Genomic DNA, 18,971 nt, shown 5'->3' on the forward strand with positions numbered 1-18,971 from the left:
TCAGCTCAGCCTGGGAGGGAGGGAGCCAGGGATGGAGGGGGGTAGCTGCTGCTGGACCCCAGGGGTGGGAGCGGAGGGGGAAGGCAGGGGAGAGGAGGACCCAGCCCTGCAGTCCAGGGAGCAGGACAACTTTCACCTCCTCTTTCCTCTGCTCCTTCCTCCACCCCACTTTCTCCCTACTGCTCGAAGCGGAAAGCTGCGGGGGGGCTGGTCCCTCAGAAGTAGAGGGAAGTTGGTGGGAGGAATCTGGGCCTTCTGTTTCCCAATGCCCCGTCCACAATGTCCTGTGTGAGAACGGGCTGGTTCTGGGACTCCAGGCCTCACCTGAGCTCTTTTGAGCCCAGTGCCTGACCCCTTGACACAATCAATTGGATTTGTGTGCAGAGCAATGGACTATGTGCTTGGGAGAGTACAACATTCCCTGCCCCCCACAAGTTTACAATCTAAAGTTTACAGAAGAGACATTCCCATCCCCCAGCCCCCCTCCACCCCCTGCCTGCCACCTTGGCATGGGTGGGGGGGAGAAGGCCATAGGTAAGTAGGAGCAAGACTGAGTTCAAGCCCCCAAGGAGGCTTAGAAGCAAGCAGAAGGTCCAGGTCCACCTGAGCTCGGAGGTGGACCCTTGTCCCATCCAATCCCAGCAAACTGCCCCTCTGCTCAGAGCGAAGTTTGCTGGGAATTCGGCACCAGGTCAGGTAGCACCCACCTACTCCCCACCGGAGTCTGGGACAAGGGCCCTTCCCACTTAGGCCTAAGGGAGACCGAACCAGCTCTACTAAAGGGTAAGACACAGGATTCAAACCCTCACCTGACCTCCAGGAGCATCCCGTCCTTGGTCTTGACTTGTGTCAGCTTTACCTGCCGTCCTTTACTCCAGCCTTCTACCTGCCTCTTTTTTCCACCCAGACCAGAGAGGATGGGGTGTGGGGAAGGGGTTGCCCCAAGGCTCGCCTCTTAATCCAGCGCCGTTCGGTCTCCCCGCTTTCCCCCGTAGTCATTCCGGTCCCGGGAGGCTCGAGTAGAGAAGCAGCGTGGCAGTCAGAGGTCACGGGTCCAGATCCCGGCTCTGCCACTTGTCAACTGTGTGACTGTGGGCAAGTCACTTCTCTGGGCCTCAGTTCCCTCATCTGCAAAATGGGGATTAAGACCGTGAGCCTCACGTGGGACAATCTGATTTCCCTGTATCCACCCCAGCGCTTAGAACAGTGCTCTGCACAGAGTAAGCGCTTAACAAATACCGACATTATTATTAGAGCGGAAAACCTGAGGGCAGCACGGGAAGGGTGGTTATCCCGCCCAGGGCCACAAGAGGGCAGCAGAAAGCGGCTGGGGGGGCACAAGCCGCAAACCGGGAGGTGGAAAGGGCAGAGCTGCAACGCTTACTGGGGCCACAGGGTGGCAGCACCGAGGAGGGCGCAGGCACCGGCGTCGCAGCACGCCGAGCGAGAACCCCAGGGGGCAGCACTGAGCCAGTCCAGCTCGGCTCCCGGCAAGGCAGAGAAGCCGCGTGGCTCAGTGGCAAGAGCCCGGGCTTGGGAGGCAGAGGTCGTGGGTTCGAATCTCCGCCACTCGTCCGCTGGGTGACCTTGGGCAAGTCACTTCCCTGGGCCTCAGTGACCTCATCTGGAAAAACGGGGATTAAAAAATGTGAGCGGGCAGGGACTGTATCTGTTGCCAATTTGTACATTCGAAGCGCTTAGTACAGTGCTCTGCACAGAGTAAGCGCTCAATAAATACTATTGAATGAATGAGCCCCACCTGGGACAATCTGATGACCCTCTATCTACCCCAGCGCTTAGAACAGTGCTCCGCACGTAGTAAGCGCTTAACAAATACCATTATTAATTAAGTGCCTCCCCACCACCCTGCCTTTTCTCAGGACGTTGTAGCCTAGAGACAAAGCAGGCCGGGAGGAGGCCCTTTAGCACCCCATGTCTCCCTCCCACACCTCTTCCTCATCCCCCTTCCCCACTCACCCTACAAGGGTGGGAGGCTGAGAACCTGAGCCCTGGTGGAGCAGCATTCCCGATCGTTTTCCCACAGCCTGATAATTAATAACGTCATTTGTTACAATTGCCGCATTGAGCACTATGTGCCAGGCCCTGAACTAAGCGCTGGGGTAGATGTGATGATGATGGCATTTAAACGCTATGTGCCAAGCACTCTTCTAAACGCTGGGGGAGATACAAGGTAATCAGGGTGTCCCACATGGGGCTCACATTCCTAATCCCCATTTTTACAGATGAGGTAACTGAGGCACAGAAAAGTGAAGTGACTTGCCCAAAGTCACACAGCTGACAAGCGCCGGGGCCGGGATTAGAACCCATGGCCTCTGACTCCCAAGCCCGGGCTCTTTTCACCGAGCCACGCTGCTTCCTTAAGACATATAGATGTAAAATAATCAGGTTGGACACAGTCCCTGTCCCACATAGGGGTCACAGTCTTAATCTTCATTTTATAGCCGAGGTAACTGAGCCACAGAGAAGTGAATTGACTTGCCCAAGGTCACACAGTACATTTCTGGGATTAGAACCCAGGTCCTTCTGACTCCCAGGCCCCTTCTCTTTCCACTAGGCCAGCCACTGCTGCTTCCACAGAGTTAAGCGCTTGCTATGTGTCAAGCACTGTAGCAAGGGGTGGGGTAGATACAAGATAATCAGGTCCCACATGGGGTTCTCAGTCTAAAGTAGAAAGAAAAACAGGTATTGAATCCCCACCTTGCAGATGAGGGAATTAAGGCACGGTAAATGAAGTGAGTTGCCAAAGGTCACACAGCAACCAAGTGGTGGAGTCAAGATTAGAACCCAGGTCCTCTAATCTCAAGGCCCACGCTCTTTCCCCTGGGCCACACACGCCCTAGTTTGGGCGACATAGGGCAAAGCTACGAGAATTGGGGGATACAGCAAGTGGGAGTGGAATCTAAGCTTTGGCTAAAACTTAGTTGTGGCAGATCATTCCCAGAGACCTCCAGCTGAGCATAGGAGAGGGAGAGCAAGGCATAACTCCAGCTTGAATCCTCCAAGGCTCTTTACCTCAAGGAGCAAAGATGCTCATTGTGGGCAGGGAATATGTCTGCCAACTCAGTCGATTATTGAGTCCTTACTGCATACAGAGCAATATACTAAGTACTTGGGAGAGTACAACAGACATATTCCCTGCCCATGAGTTTACAGTCGAGATAACAGTTTGGATAATACTTTCAGCTTGCATAAGCCTGCCATATCTGAGCCCAGGCCTGGACCACCTCCAAGGCTCTGCCCCCGCCAAGCCCACCTCTGTGGTCCCACAACCCACGTGGGCAGGAAAATGCAACAGAGGAGACAGGTTCTGTATGGGAACAGGCAAGGGACTTCGGCCTTGCTGTTCAGGTCCTGCCCTTCTTGAGGCTTTGGTTCAAGGCCGCTTGACACACCCACCCACCATCATTCCCAATCAGAGGCGCTTTCAACCCATATTATAATTTGTGGTTTTATCCCTGAAAGCCACCCCACCCCCACAACCAGAATCTCTCCCTCTCACACACAAAGCACGCCCCTCCCCCGCCGAAGCAGGAAAGGGCAGCCAGAGCCCCTCTGAGCAGCTCGCAGCAGGCCCCGACTGTGGAGAGAGGTTTGTCTTGTGTACTAGCGTCATTTCCTCTCTGCACTAGCAGGGTCCCCACAAAAACTCCTACTCAGTTGGGAAGGCTCTGGCTTGAGGTGTGCCAGGATGACTCAAGATACATGATGCCCTTACCACCTCTTGCCCTGAGCACTTAAAGGCGTACGGTAAAGCCACAAGTCACCCAGCTACAGTAAGCCCACTTCTGATCTCTGGGCGAACTCAAGGTAGAGCCTTGGGGACTCAGGAGCAATTGTACTAGAAATGCAAATTATGGCCAAGTGTTGGGGGCAGACCGGTAAGTCCACACTAAGGGTAGTGAGACTCTCAGCAAGACCACGTTGCTTATGTATCGGTGACAATATCTTTTTTCCAACACACCGCTCCTTCCCACCCTTGTTTCCAGGCCACCCGTGGGCCCTTTAAACAGCTAAGACCAAGAAGTTTCATCCTTCACAGGGAGGAGAGCCATTACCCGTCCCTGTCCCAGCTGGCTTCCTTTACCCCATGTGACAAAGGCCAGCATGATGGCTCTAATGGGGCAATACCTGGGCTCCTTCCGGGCCCCATCCCGGGGGGTGAAGGGCTCCCAAAGCCTCTTTCCCGGCCAGCGCTTCGGAAAGGCCGGGGGAGAGAAGGCCTGTTCCACAAGAAGCCAGCGTTTGTCCAAGAGGAAATGTGCCCATTGCTGGGGAAAACCAAGTTTTTGGTTTTTTTAGGTTCCTAATTTCTGCTTACCTCATTGTGGAGATAAATGTCCCAGCCAAAACAGGGAGGCCCCAGCCCCGGCCGCCTGTAAAAGTTAAGCCGCTGCCATCAGTCTCGAGTCTTCCTCTTCTCCCTTCTCCCCCGGCGGTCTCCATCTTCCTCGGGCGGTCGGGGGCCACTGGCCCACCCGCCCTCGGCTTCCCGGGCCAAACGTCAACTGGGATGGCTTCCCGGGAGCGAGAGCCAAAGGGCGAGAATGGTTGGAGGGGGGGAGAAAAAAAAAATCAATTTGCTTGTGCATGCAAGGAAACAAAACACCACAACTAGTTTTATATGCATTTAATAGTTTACCAATTGGTACAATAAGATTTTTTTAATATGCAGAAAACATGAATAAATTTTGTTTTACACAGTCTGAGCAACAAATCTTACTGTAAAACACAGAGCAATATTATATACATTCCTTTAGTTTTCATTGTGTCGATATCTTCAGTTAACTCCTACAGTCTGGGGAACTGTTTTCTCCAATTACAACCTCTCCATCGTTCTCATGAAATCAACGCTCGTCTCCGATGTCAGTGTTAGGATCAACTTCTACCTTGAAGGTTGTTGGTTTTGGGTTTTTTTTCTTTTTCTAACATCTTCAGAATGAACTCAGGGGTGCCTGAAGGATCGATCGCAGGACAAGAAAGCAGCTACTTACATGATACAGGTGAAAGATAAAAAGGCCAGTTCAATCCAGTCGTGACTTGTAAATCCATCTCGTCATCTTCTCCCCACCCCCACCCCCTCCCAGCCCCTGCCCCCAAAAAGGTTTTCTCGCCCGAACCCTTTTGTACATGTTGCTTCTCGACCCGGAGAGCCTTCTTTGAATTTAACACACTGGACTTGTGTACAGCTGGACAGAAAATATGTAACCATTTTAAGTGCCTTTTTCCTTCATTCTGAATTCAATTTTTTTTTTTTGTCTTTAAAATGCTTAAGGATTATCAAGCCACCACTGTCAACAAAACCCATCTCTCTTCCTTTTAAATAGCTTTTGTTCAGAAAAAAGCTATTTAAGAGTGATATTACCAGGCAGTTCACAGAAAAACAGAAAAGAGGCAAACAGGAGAAGCAGGGGTACTTGACTGGGCTCCGTGAGTCTATCGCCAAAGCTTTCAAAATACTACAGTGCTCCACAGCCCTTGGACAAATCGCTAGCAACTAGTTCATTTTAGATTAGTGCCCTGGGCACACCACTGGTCACACCATAACACATACACAACAGCAGGACGATTTTTGTCTCCTAAAGTGCAAGATGCTAGAAAACAGCAACCATTTTCAGATCATGTCTAAAGCACAACACTATTTCCATTTCCTCTTTTTGCACTTTTCAAGAATGCGTCTAGGCCTTGTCGGGCACATCATATCGGGGGTGGGGGGCACTGGAATGTCTGTTCTCATCATAGCAACTCAAAAGAAAGTCAACAGTCGCCTATATGGGAATGCGGTGCCATAAGGTTTCTACTTCTGAGGTCGATGGCCAATTTGGGCAAGCAAAGTGACAAAGCTGCAGTGAACCTCTCAACGCCTTCAACTAAGGTCCTCTACTTACAATTCAAGCCAGTAACCTCATCACTGAACTGATCCCAGGCAAGGCACAGGATTAGACAGCCGACAGGAAAAAACACCAAAAACACAGCGCGCAAAGCAGATCGGGCGACACGGTCTAGTATCAAGGGACAACACTGCAGAAAATGAATGTGAAAAGGACTCCTGGGTCGTGGTTCTCGGCCTTGTGTTTTTTTTGTCTGCTTTTCTGTTTTGGTTTTTTTCCCCTTTTAGCATTGCCAATAAAACAGGGCTAATTACACTTCGATCCTCAACGGGACCTTCCCTGAGATTCATTGTTCACTGCTTTTGCAAGGAGGATATCTGTACGCTGCATTGTCACAAAATGCTTAAATAATCTGCAGGGCGCTTCACTTCCCCAAGCAAATACCACATTGCTTTCAGAACTATTTCTCTTCCCCTCCTCTTTGTCCATAAAAGTCACTACGGGCTGTAGGAAAGCAAATCGGCGGGCAGCTCCTTTATTTCCTCAGAATCCGTACCACATTTTCTTGAACATTCGCGCTTATGAATTATGTACACATGTTGTGGCTTACCCTTAAATAATTCATGTTGCTACATCCTATGAGGAATTAAAATGCAGGATTAAGTTTACATTTGCGGATGTAAACACAAATGTTTCAAATGCACCATTTCTGTGTATTTGGAATTCTCAGAGTAGGACAAGATTAGCAGCAAATTAAAACAAAGATCGTTTCCGTATTTTCTGTCAAAAGTTTAGGACGGAACCACTAGAGAAGGAAAAAAAGGGACTATCTTTTATAAGGTTAGTGTGAGGACACACTGTCTTGAAAGTCATTCTCCCCTCTATTTAAGAAACTAGCTTGAGTTTTAATCTTTGTCCTCAAAAAAAAATACACATCGGCTCTCCACGTTCCCTTTCCAGAGACTTCTGTCTTGAAGGGAAAGGGGGGAAAAAAGAAAGAAAAAAGAAAATAGAAAAAAAAATTGGGACATAACTGCTTCAAGTGAATATATGAAGTGTGTGTGTGCGCGCGTGTGTACACACACGTACATACACGCATCTACCTACAGGAAAATAACTCACCCTTTGTCATTTCGATATCTTCCAACCCCACTTTTTCCATCAAATGTTTCCTTAAAAGGGAGAGTCCTAAAAGCCATGTATTACACAAATTAATAAAAGGCAGGTCAAAAGAAATTTCCCCCTGTTAAAATGTCAGACTGTAACTTGACTCCACCACAGATTTTTTTCAGTGGATTTCTTAAAAAAGACCTCCTTGGTCCGTAACACAGTGGAGTTCTTGATGATCTACAACGCAATTAGTTCTTCCCCACTCCCCAAATTTGTTGATTAAAAGTCTCTTCAACGCACCTGAAGATGTATGCACTACGTCTGGGCTCTGTAAATTAAAATGTTTTACTTCACTGAGGTGGCCGCATTAGCAGGGACCACACCCTCTCTGATGGTGATTTTCTTTACCTGGTTTTAAAAAAAAAATTTAAAAAGTTCCCACCCAACCGGAGACTTTTCCAAGCTCCTGGCTAAAAAAAAAAAAACTAAAAAAAAAAACCTGTCTTCTGAGGCCTGGTAGTCCACGATAAGCTTTAGTCTTGGGTTTAGTCTTTTTAGTAGTAGTTTTTCTAAGAATCGTGAGCCCTTTCCTATATCCAGGAAAGGATGTGGAACCCTCCCAGATGAAAGAATTGAGTTAACTTCTGACAGCCTCCATCAGGCCTCACTGTTGTCTTTCAACCTAAAAACTACGTTAACCATGGTTTAGTACAGGCTCTAGACAGGCAACAAGAGGGAGAAATACGTGAACTACCTATTCACCTCTTCTCCCCCTCCTCCTTTCCCCGACAAAAAAAATAAAATAAAATAAAAACTTTTCGGATACTTTTCTCTCATTATGTAATGTGCATTACACATCCCTAAGAAACATCGAAAGCAAATAGTGAACTGTACCATGACACATATTCAATGGGGAGATTAAGTTCTACTCGGAAATCACATCACTAATACGTTCTAATAGGATGTATACTACAATCGAAGTATGTCTAGGGTAGAAAATAGAAGCTTAAAAGTGTTACAGTGTTGTTTCTTTAACCTTTTACAAAGATTCGAGAACCGAATAAAAGAAATGGTTTATCTTATCAGCTGCTGAGATTTTTCTTCTTGAGGTTTACAGTCATTTTCTTACATAAATATATCACTCGCCGTTGCTTGATAGGCCGCCAAAACAAATGAATCCTATTGATTTGGCAAATGCATCATGACAAAAAAAAATCCACGGTTTAATTCCCATTAATTACATAGAAGGTTCAGGAGATTCTGAATTGCAGCCTTATCTAGTATCCTTAGAGAAGATTTATTAAGCACACTTAAGTGATGTTACATAGATACACATTTCTGAAAGAGCCCTACAAACAAACCATAATTTTTTTTTCCCAAATGAGGTCACCAATCCAGGCACCAACTGACAGCAGAAAGAAAAACAGGAATTAACAATCCAACATAGAACGACACCATTAACTATTCAGTTTAGTGCCCTAGTCCAATTCCTCCAACTTCTGCCTTCTTAGGCCTGGTGTGACCAATGCCAGCCCAGGTTTTTAACCCTAAGGTACTTCTAGACAACGTATGTAAATTTACAGTATACAATTTGGATTCACCATGCATGAATACTTTGTGTGTAACATTTAATAAGCTCAATCTACATCCAGAATAATTTACATGAAAGGACAATATTTATTTAAACAGAGCTCAATGGGGTAACCATGGTATCTGAGTGCATCCAGAGGAAGGGGGGGGTAGGGAGGGGGCAAATGTGACAATCAACGACACTCCCACACTTTGACTGTTTGATCGACGCTTCCAGTAACCACATATGGTGCCGTCTTGTGGAAATCTGCATGAGAGAAAAAGAAGATCTCGTTTTTAAACTTAATTTGGGCCCAAGACCCCATTTATGAGCCGTGAAACAATACCGGTCAACTACTGGAAGGGAGCGGTCAGAAATAAAGTGGCAAGAAATCAAGTGTCGAAAGAACAGGAGGGGAAGAACAGCCTTCTCATTGGAGGTGTCTCCCACACTGGGTAGTCACACGTGCACAAGGGCCTGCCCAAATTGAGCAATGACTAATTCCAGAGCTCTAATACCAAAGTAGAACTTCCCACTGCAATAAAAGGATATCGACTATTCTGTTAAAAACTTCCCTTTGGGAGTAATAACGCCACTATTAAAGACCAGTACGGGGCATGGGCCTGTTAAGATTTCCCTTTCAAATTCAAACTGAGAAGCAGCGTGGCCAGACCATGGGCCTGGGAGGCAGAAAGACCTGGGTTCTAATCTTGGCTCTGCCACTTGTCTGCTGAGTGACCTTGGGTAAGTCACTTCACCTCTCTGTCAGTTACCTTATCTATAAAATGGGGATTGAGACTGTGAGCCCTATGTGGGACAGGGATGGTGTCCAACATAATTACCTTTTAATTACACCAAGCACTTAGAAAAATGCCTGGACATAGTGCTTAACAAATAGCACAATTATTATTTTTATTATTACTAGAGGAAGAGGCTGCTGCTGATTTTTCTGAAAGGCTATGTAAACCCCACACTTCCCAAGAGAATCTTGTTGGCAGCCCCTAAGGGGAATGGGCTACTCTGGATAAGAAGAACATTGGCTCAGTCCACTCAAACCTAAAGCCATTACAGAAAACACTAAATTCACCGGCCTCTCGAGATAGGCCCCGATGAAGTCACACCTGGGTCAACTCTTGGAAATCCTGATTCATTCCACATGCTGAAAATTGGAAAATGTGATCACCTTTCTGTGAGGTCAACTGCTTGACCATAAGGCATTGGAACTCAACAATTTAGGGTTTCGGCGATTCCCACACAAGAATGTTTAGGTGAGGAAGGGGGAAATAGTAATGATGGAAGAAAACAACAAACAAAAAAACTATCCACTTCTGCCTCCCTTCAGGTTTCCAGCCTTGAATATTTAAGACACGGGCGCGGGAAACTACAAGGGGTTTATACAATTGGAGACCTGACTGGGTATCTAAGAGCGCCCCACGGAGTGGAGGAAGGTTGTAGCTTGTACATACCCAAAGAGGTAACAAAGTGTTCATGCGCATTCAGGGTCTTCATGCATCGCTTGTTCTTGTAGTCCCACACACGCAGGGTCTTGTCATCAGCACAACTCAAAATAAACTTGCCCCCAGAATGAAACAGAACTCCGCGTACCCAATTATCATGACCCACCTTGAAGACAAAGAGGTACACTACATTTAGTGGGATACATTTCAACTCTTAAAACCTAGGAAAGAGACAAAAATCCTAATTCGATATGAGAATTGAGGGTTCCAGCTCTGACTAGGCTGCTTAGCGTACCATCAAATCCCTGATTTCCTGGCAAAGAAGTCCGCAACCCAGTTTTTCAGCTATTGGTGAAAGCCACAAACATCAAGCCAGAGGCCCTAAAGACTTAAGTGAGTCCACCCTCCCCACCAAGGTGAAGAGGACATGCCCGGAGTGGCAGAAGCCACTTTCTCAGCATCCCAAATGTAACTGTGAGAGTTCAGACTGAAGCTGGCCCCGGTGGGGCAGTGAGGAGCGGGAAGAGCTGCGCTTACCCCATTATTTCTTTCCCTGTGTGCCTTCTCCTCACTCCCACTTTTAGATTGAGCCCCCATGTCTGAATCAATTCTTGTACTTTCCGTCAGCACCTAGTACAGGACCTTGCACACTGTAAACACCTAAGAAGTGTTGATGCTCCTCCCTCTCAGTAGAGTCATAGATTTTTTTGACCAAGCGAGAAACCACTCACCTTCTGTACCTCCACCAGAACACCTGTTCTCCTGATTCCCACTGACCATTGTGGCCCATCTTAAATGTTTCTGCCAGGGAGTTTTAGAGCCAGTCCAGGCCCGACAGACATGACCACTGCCCCTATAGTAGAGCACTGGACTAAGCGCTTGGAATGTACAATACGGCAACAGATAGAGACAATCCCTGCCCAATAATGGGCTCACAGTCTAAACCAACGGGCTGAAGCCAGGAAAGTTGACAAGGAAAAGGTTCTCGAGCCCTATCAGTATTACTGCTATTATTTTAATTGCTGAGCTTTTCAGAGCACTGATTCAGTGATATAGGCAACTGACAAAAAGGTTTAAAGATGCACTGATACAAAAACTTACGAGTGTCATAAGGCACATGCCAGTGCTGACATCCCACATCTTGATGGTCTTGTCTCTGGATCCAGACAGCAGGAAAGGCCCGGGCTTGCCACTTTTTTTAGTCTGTGGAGACAATATTAAAAAAAAACATACTTTTCCGGGTGACAAATTTACTCAGCGGCTTCTCAGACCACTAGCTTTTTTTTTTTAAAACCAGTGAATAGATCTCTGAATCTGTAATAATGTAACCGTCCAAACATCAACACATATGACATGGAGCTGAAGGAGCAGAGTTGATTAGTAAATAAGAATTGATTTCTGTAGCTATAAGGTAATAGTTACCAAGCTGCAATACTGAGAAGGGCATCAATTCACATCCAATTTTTTTGGTGGAGACAAAAGTACCAGACTATGCAAGATTAATGATGATTTCCAGTTTGGCACGGTCTAGCTTTTTAACAGGCTTCTCACTTGCAGAAATCAGGCTGTAAGTTCATAACTGAAGAAGTGTGGCTGTGCAGTGATGGATTTCAGCAAGTCACGTATTAGTGACTCGATGACTGGAAATCATCCAAATTAATAATATTTTCTGAACACTAAACAAAGCACTTGGGAGAGTACAAAAGAGAACAACCAGAAGTCAGTACACAGAATTTCTTATGGAAAGTTAGCTAGCTACCGTATAGAACTAAAGAACACCAAGCTTTAGGATTCTGAACCAATCTTTCCTTGATCTATTAAAATCTGGGAAGGAGAAAAGGGCTCAAAAGCCCAAAGAATCTAGAACAAATGTAGAATAGTTTTTTTTAAAATGCAACATGGCCACGATTTACATATGCCAAACTAAACGTTTCCCACTGAAATTCTCCCATATTACTTTTGGTTTAAATGAAGAGCTTCCACCGAGACCAAATTAGAACCGGTGTGAATTCCCTGCTGCTGAAGCATGGTGTAATAGCTTCCATTTCGGAATTCTGGCAAGAAGTGATGTCCACTGAAAAATATGCCCTGAAAATCCTCATCGCGGAGAGGAATTAAGTCTCCCTTTGACACCCAAATAAGAAATAGGGCATCTGGAACTTTAAAATGTGCATGTTCTTGCAGCTTTGGGAAATCCTCAGACCTACTAGCAGAATGCTCAGTTAGAGACTCACTGGTTTTTAAAAACATATCACAGTGAAAAACTGGAGGTAGGAGCATGGGGTAAAGCTTTTGGGGATACGAACTTTAAAGGACCCGAAGAAATAGCTCCAAAAGCACAAATTAGGATAGACAGAGCATCGAGAGCAAAACCAACGGGTGACAGAGTAAAATAAGCCAGTACCTCAGATCCTGTAGCTTCAGAGATGGAAGAATATGAGCTCTCCGGAGCCCAGGAAATGCACTCTACCACATGCTCATGTTCTCGGAGCTCAGCTTTGCATTCCTTTGTTGCCACCACCCACACGCGCACCGTCTGGTCGTTAGAACAACTGGCAATCAGGGTGCCATCCTGATTTGGCCGCACCATGCGAACCCATTCTCTGTGTCCTGTGAAAGTCTTCACGCAGTAGCTACCGATACAAAGAAGTCCACGTTATAAATGACCCAACCCGGGGCTCTTTGGAAAGACATTAAAACAGCCAAGCATTTGGGACCATTCTCTTGGAGATCGGGAGGGTGCAAGTCAGAAAGCCAGATGACAGCAGTGAAAGGATCAATGCCAGCCAACCCAACAGGGAAGGGTTTCTCAGATATCAACATGGGCTCTATCAAAAGAGCTAGAATAAGCACAAGCGGTTCAGCAAATATGTTAGCCTCAGCAGGAAGTGGAAGGTTGCCGGAGGAGAAGAGCACGAACCGTTGTCAAAGTAAAATTTGTGGACCCAAGTGTGATTTTAATAATGGGTAGCTCCAACACCACTCCAAGGGGGAGTGGCAGACCTGTGTTAGTATTTGTCATTTACCTCAACTAAATACCAGGGAAAAGAATTCAATTAACAGGTAGTCGAATCTCTTAGACCAGACCAAACTTTCAACAGGGAAATTTAATTTCCCCATTATGGCTAGCAGGGCTCCCTGCCTCTCACCTCAGGTCCCACTTGAGGGACTGTCTTCAAGAAGTTAACTTTCAGTCTTGATGTATGAGAAATAATTCTTTCCCATCTCAACTATATGCCGGCTTGAGCTGATGAGTGCTTTTGTTCTGCAAAGCCCTTGCATATTGGTTAGTTCATTTCTGTCCTCATAATCAATCATATTTATGGAGGGCTTACTGAGTGCAGAGCATTGTACTAGTTGCTTGGGAGAGTACCATGAAACAGAACTGGAATATATGGTCCCTGCCCACAAGAAGCTTACGGTCTAGAGGAACATTACTGTGAACTGGGGAAGGATCTTTAAAATGTATGACACACTTTTAAAAAGATTAAAACTTTCCATATGCCTAACTAGTGATGTTTAAAAAAAATCCATTCCACTTACCCGGTTTGCACTTCCCACATTTTTATAGTTTTATCCCTTGAGGCAGAGACTATATGATCTCCATTGGGCATGATGGCTACTGAAGAAACGTTGTGATCGTGGCCTGAAACACCAGAGGGAAACTTTACCAGAAATAGTTGAATCTCAAGCTCTCAATAAATTAGGTTATCACAATACCCAAATATGCACTGCAAATCAATATTTTGTAGGCCAACCCTATGTGTGCAAAAAAAATTTAATAATCTGAGAGCACGTGGTTGATAGTTAAAGGTTTAAATCCTCCTAGAGTGGATTGGAAATGTGGATTTTAATGAAGATTCAAAATTGCTAAGCTCCCTGGGGTTTTAACTGGTGAGAAATTGCATTAGGGTTCCAAATTGGTTGGTATATTTATAGTTATAATTATTAGTAATTATTAATAACTGTGGTATTTGTAAGCATTTACTGTGTGCCTCGCACTGTACTAAGTGCTGAGTAGATACAGGATAATCAGATCCCATGTAGGCCTGACATTTTAAGTATAAGTAAGGGAAACTAGGCATTGAATCCCCATTTTACTGATGAGGAAATTGAAGGAGAGAGAACTGAAGTGACTTGCCTACAGTCACACAGTAGGCAAGTGGCAGAGGTGGGATTAGAACCCAGGTCCGTTCTCTTTCTACTAGGCCACTCTGCTTCTCTGTTTCTATGCTTCCTATAGGCCCCATTTCCTAACCAAATGGTGCTTATTTGTTTTGAAAGAAGATGGGAAACCTATGAGACCCAGTTCTTCCTCAAAATAGCAAATTTTTCATGACTTAAGTAATGAATAAAGGGAAAAAAGCCACCACTTAAATTTGATCTATAAATTAGAAATTAATCGGCCTGTTTTACTGGGGATTGTTTTACAAAGCTTAATAGATAATCTCTCATCTGGTCCATGAGTTAGGATTAAAAACTAAATTGGACACAATTAGTCCTGGCATCCTCAGTGACTGATCTTGGGCTTCATTCATTCATTCATTTATTCAATCGTATGTACTGAGTTCTTATTGTGTGCAAAGAACTGTTCTAAGCGCTTGGGAGATTTTTCTCTTGGTCTCAATATCCCAAAATGCCCGGAACCCTTCAATGATCCCTCCCCTGTAAACTTTAAAAAAATTCCAAGACAGAAGAAAAACTCTACAGCTTCCATGAAACAATGAGCCCTCAAAAAAAAAAAATCAAAGTTTAATTTTCATCCTAAAATTATCATGTAGTAGAGTAGAAGAGGACATGGTGCAGTTTAATTTGCCAGGAAAAAGGTTCATGCTTAGGATCTAAACATTGAAAGGAATGAAGGAAAACCTGAGTGCACCATGAGAAATACTCTTTTGCTGTCTCCCTTCTCTCACGCCAGCGGTTTTCTGGAAATGTTCAAGTGATTTTTCACTTGCATTTTTACAGATCACAGATGAACCCTCCGCCTTTACACCTTACCATGCATGGTTCTGATGCACTCAAAACCCTGGAAATCCCATAGCTTAATTGTCATATCAGCAGAACAGGAGGCCAATAGCTTGCCACTGTGGTCAAAGGAAATATCTTGTACAGAGTCTGTGTGCCCCTTAAGGGTTCGTTCAAAGTCTCCGGTCTCATAATCCCACACCTGACAAGTGAACAGAAAATTGGTTAACACCAGCCTCTCACTCTTCCCAGTCTCCAGTCTTACATTTACACCCAGCACGGCCAGTCTGGCACCTTGCTGAATAATTAATTGAGCAAAAGACAAAGGAGGACCGTCCTGAAAAATTGGATGCCTGGCTGGGGAAAACAATAAATGTGAGAGATCTTCTGGAGTCTTATGTATTTTAATGAGTTGAATTTTTCCCCATAACAGCAAGCAAACTAAGCAGGTGATTACTAAACAAGCTGGTATACAGTTCAAATAGTGGGTCACTCAATAATTTAGAAAACAGAAATATTTACAATTTTCAAACCAAAGAAAGCCCTTAATATCTTAGCCTCGACTCCAAAATCAGGTTTTCTTTTTTCCATGTTTTTTGAGCGGAGGGAGGAAGGGGTGAAGGATGAGAAAGTAAAGATATCAATAGGGGCAGAGCCTTTGGTAATACAGACAACCCAATTCCAGTTGCCTAAAACAAGCTCAACTTTTAACCAATGCCCAGAATATAATTTACCCATACATTTTCCCTAAAAGAATTGGCATTTCAATGAACATTACTCTCTCAACAAGCCAGTTCCCATTTGCATCGAGCTACAGTTTAACCAGTGGGAGATTTGACATTATTTTCTTGAAAAATGCATCTTTCAACTGAACGGAAAATGCTTTTGTCAAAAATCAAAAAAAAATCTTCAAATTTTTTTAATGTGGTAAACATCCATACCTCCTCAAGTCTGTCAATTAGTGTTTTTAATGACAACTCAATTTTCACTTCTTCAAACTCGATGCAAGTTCTATCATCACCTAATAATCAAAGGTCCCTTCAACTTCTGAGGTGAAAAACAAAAGGAACTGGGTAATTCAGAGTCTTATAATAAAGGGAGCGATCACTAGCTGAAAATCTAGGTCTAAGGGTTTCAAGCCTAAAGACTTGTCTTGAAGGGAGAATCACTACCCTAAGATTTTAGTAGGCTTTTTCTGAACACATAAAGAGTCCATTAACACACATCTCAAAATACATGAGCTCTGATTTTTTTTCAGATTAATAATAATAATGTTGGTATTTATTAAGCGCTTACTATGTGCCGAGCACTGTTCTAAGCGCTGGGGTAGACACAGGGGAATCAGGATGTCCCACCTGGGGCTCACAGTCTTAATCCCCATTTTACAGATGAGGTAACTGAGGCACAGGGAAGTTAAGTGACTTGCCCACAGTCACACAGCTGACAAGTGGCAGAGCTGGGATTCGAACTCTTGACCTCTGACTCCAAAGCCTGTGCTCTTTCCACTGATCCACGTTGCTTCTCTTAAACACATGCCCAAATATTCTACAAAGTTTTAAGATCCTAACAATAAGCATATCTTTAAAAAAAAACTGTCTTCATTTTCACGATTAAATAACCCATTACAACATTTCAAATTGCATTTTCTACAATTTGAATTTAACAATTGGTAGCCCTGTTGCACCCATTGAGACTGCTATAAAGAATAAGGGACGTTATTCCCAAAATATTCATTCAGAAGAATTAGGTATTTCTCCCTAAAATTTTATAAAAGTAGTTCAATGACAGCCATCTTTCAGAGATGATAGATTATTTACAAATAAATCTAGGGAAAACTCCTCAGACAGCAGGCAAATTAAGTTCATGCTTCCTTGTCTATAAATATAGCAGCTACATTATTTCTTTACAACCAGGACACTGTTGCCAGACCGATGTGTTTCACAGCTTAAAGCGGGTCAAGTCTTTCTAGAAGCAATATTTAAAATAAAGCATTATTTTCATTCAACAGTGTTTAAATGCAACACTCTTGCTTCAATTTGAACTGTCTTTTCTCCAATGTATAACGTATATGCAAACCAAAGCAATTAAATCACGATGCCAGATCTAAACAACACATGGAGTTCACAAGCTGATCCATTTCATCCTCACTTAGTTCAAGTCCCTTTTCAAAGTCAGATACAAAGCAAAATAAAGACGACAGGCCACAAGTAGCTTACAAAAAGGACAACAAACAGATGCACCCACCCACAGAGCAGACTGCACCTTAAGAAGCTGAAAAGACCAACAAAGACCTAAATAGAGCCAATAATAGAGCTGCTTTGTCAAATTATAATAATAATAATTACGGTTATTTGTTAAGTGCTTACTCTGAGCCAAGCAGTGACGATAAATGGGATATCTCATCCTACTCCCACTTTTCCCAGGGAGACAATGGGATAAACATAAAATAATGAGGTTGGATACAGTCTCTGTTCTGCAGAGGCCCACAGTCTAGGATGGAGAACAGGTATACTGAATCTCTGTTTTACAGATGAGGAAAGTGAAGCACAGAGAAGTGTCCTGCCCAAGGTCACAGAGTAGGCAGAAGCAGGATTAGAATGCAGGTCACCTGGCTCTGAGGCTCGTGATTTTTCCAACTAGGCAACACTGTGGAAGTGGTGTGTTAAAGATTAAAAAAAATGTAGGTCATCTTCAACATACCTCCATGGAGAAACAAACGGGACTAGGAGAAAAAGGATAACCTCGTCTTCTCAAACTGTTTAGCTTCTTGAGGACAGGGATCCAACTACTAATTTTATAGCAGTCTCTCAGACACACAATGCAGTGCTCTGCACACAATATGTACTGGATAAATATTACTGATTGATCGATTCTTATCCCTATATCGAGGATTCCATTCTCTAATTTGATTACCAAACTAAAATACTGAGGGATAAACGGCACTTATCCCAGTCCCTCAGCACTTGTCCACATATCCTTGTGCTCTATTTCCCCTATATGTAATTTACTTTAAGTGTCTCCCCCTGTAGACTGCAAACTCCTTGTAGGCAGGGATGTCTATCAACTCTACTGTAGTGTACTTTCCCAAGTGCTTCGTACAGTGCTCTGCACACGGTAAATGCGCAGTAAATACCATTGGATTGGTTACTTACCCACACTGTCTCAAATACAATGGGCTTCATTTGAAGCTGCCTTTAATTCCTTCTCACACTTTTGGGTGCACTAATCTGTTCCTATCATCCACCCACCAAGTGCCTTTCAAGAGTGCGGCTTGTTTACCTTTATTGTAGCATCCTCCGAAGCAGAGACCATAACACTGAAAACTGGATGGAAAATGACCCTGGTGACAGGACTCCTATGTCCACTCAGTGCATACTTTTCTGGAGGACGAGGGATCCATTCTTTAGGGTCTCGTTTCTGCCCAAGAGGTCCACCTGATGTAAACTCTTCCTTGGCTTCATTTAGTTTTGATTCTAATTCCATAACCTAGGAGTTAAACAGTTATTTTCACACTCAGTCAAATGCTCAGTAATTGGTATTTATTGCGTAAAATGCCAAGCAATATTTGGAGATCCTCAATAAGCCCAACTCCTAAGTCACAATATTTCATGACCCCATGTGGTGGTGGTCCTAGAAGCAGATAGTTATTTTTCTTACAGATCGTGTTAATATTGGTTTCACTGTCAGGTACTGACACCCACAAAACATCCTAACTAGATTTTATGCGACAGTTCTTAAATGTGTAAACAATCAACATCACTGCTATTTAGCAAAGCACAAATTTCATGAAAATGTTTTATTCTTTAAACTGTCTTTTGTAAGAAGACATGTAAAATCTTTTGAAATCTTTCCTTCATTCTTAACCTTTTCAAGACTGGCACTCTCCTAGATCTCTGGCTTTGTTTAGTTTAGTGGTAAGATTTTAAGATATTGGGATATATTAAATAGATGTTCGTAGGTGTAATACAAATATATCTTATTTTAAAAAAACCTTCTCGATACATTAAGATACTGTAG

The 18,971-nt window shown here is 44.1% G+C and overlaps 1 protein-coding gene across 2 annotated transcripts in view; it reads right to left on the bottom strand.

Annotated features, from left to right (window-relative positions):
- Window positions 1–4,633: 4,633 nt before the first annotated feature.
- Window positions 4,634–18,971, bottom strand: part of PAFAH1B1 (platelet activating factor acetylhydrolase 1b regulatory subunit 1) — a 52,893-nt gene continuing 38,555 nt past the window's right edge. For both annotated transcript variants that reach the window (XM_029081595.2, XM_001508375.6), the window contains exons 5-11: window positions 18,234–18,440; window positions 14,988–15,156; window positions 13,530–13,632; window positions 12,391–12,619; window positions 11,088–11,189; window positions 9,996–10,152; window positions 4,634–8,796 (exon numbers count right to left, since the gene is read on the bottom strand). In XM_029081595.2, coding sequence (XP_028937428.1) covers window positions 8,723–8,796; window positions 9,996–10,152; window positions 11,088–11,189; window positions 12,391–12,619; window positions 13,530–13,632; window positions 14,988–15,156; window positions 18,234–18,440 — 1,041 coding nt within the window. In that variant the 3' untranslated portion in view covers window positions 4,634–8,722. The remainder of the gene's footprint in view (window positions 8,797–9,995; window positions 10,153–11,087; window positions 11,190–12,390; window positions 12,620–13,529; window positions 13,633–14,987; window positions 15,157–18,233; window positions 18,441–18,971) is intronic.

Source organism: Ornithorhynchus anatinus, chromosome 17 (genome assembly GCF_004115215.2).
Source record: "Ornithorhynchus anatinus isolate Pmale09 chromosome 17, mOrnAna1.pri.v4, whole genome shotgun sequence".
Classification (NCBI taxonomy): Eukaryota; Metazoa; Chordata; class Mammalia; order Monotremata; family Ornithorhynchidae; genus Ornithorhynchus; species Ornithorhynchus anatinus.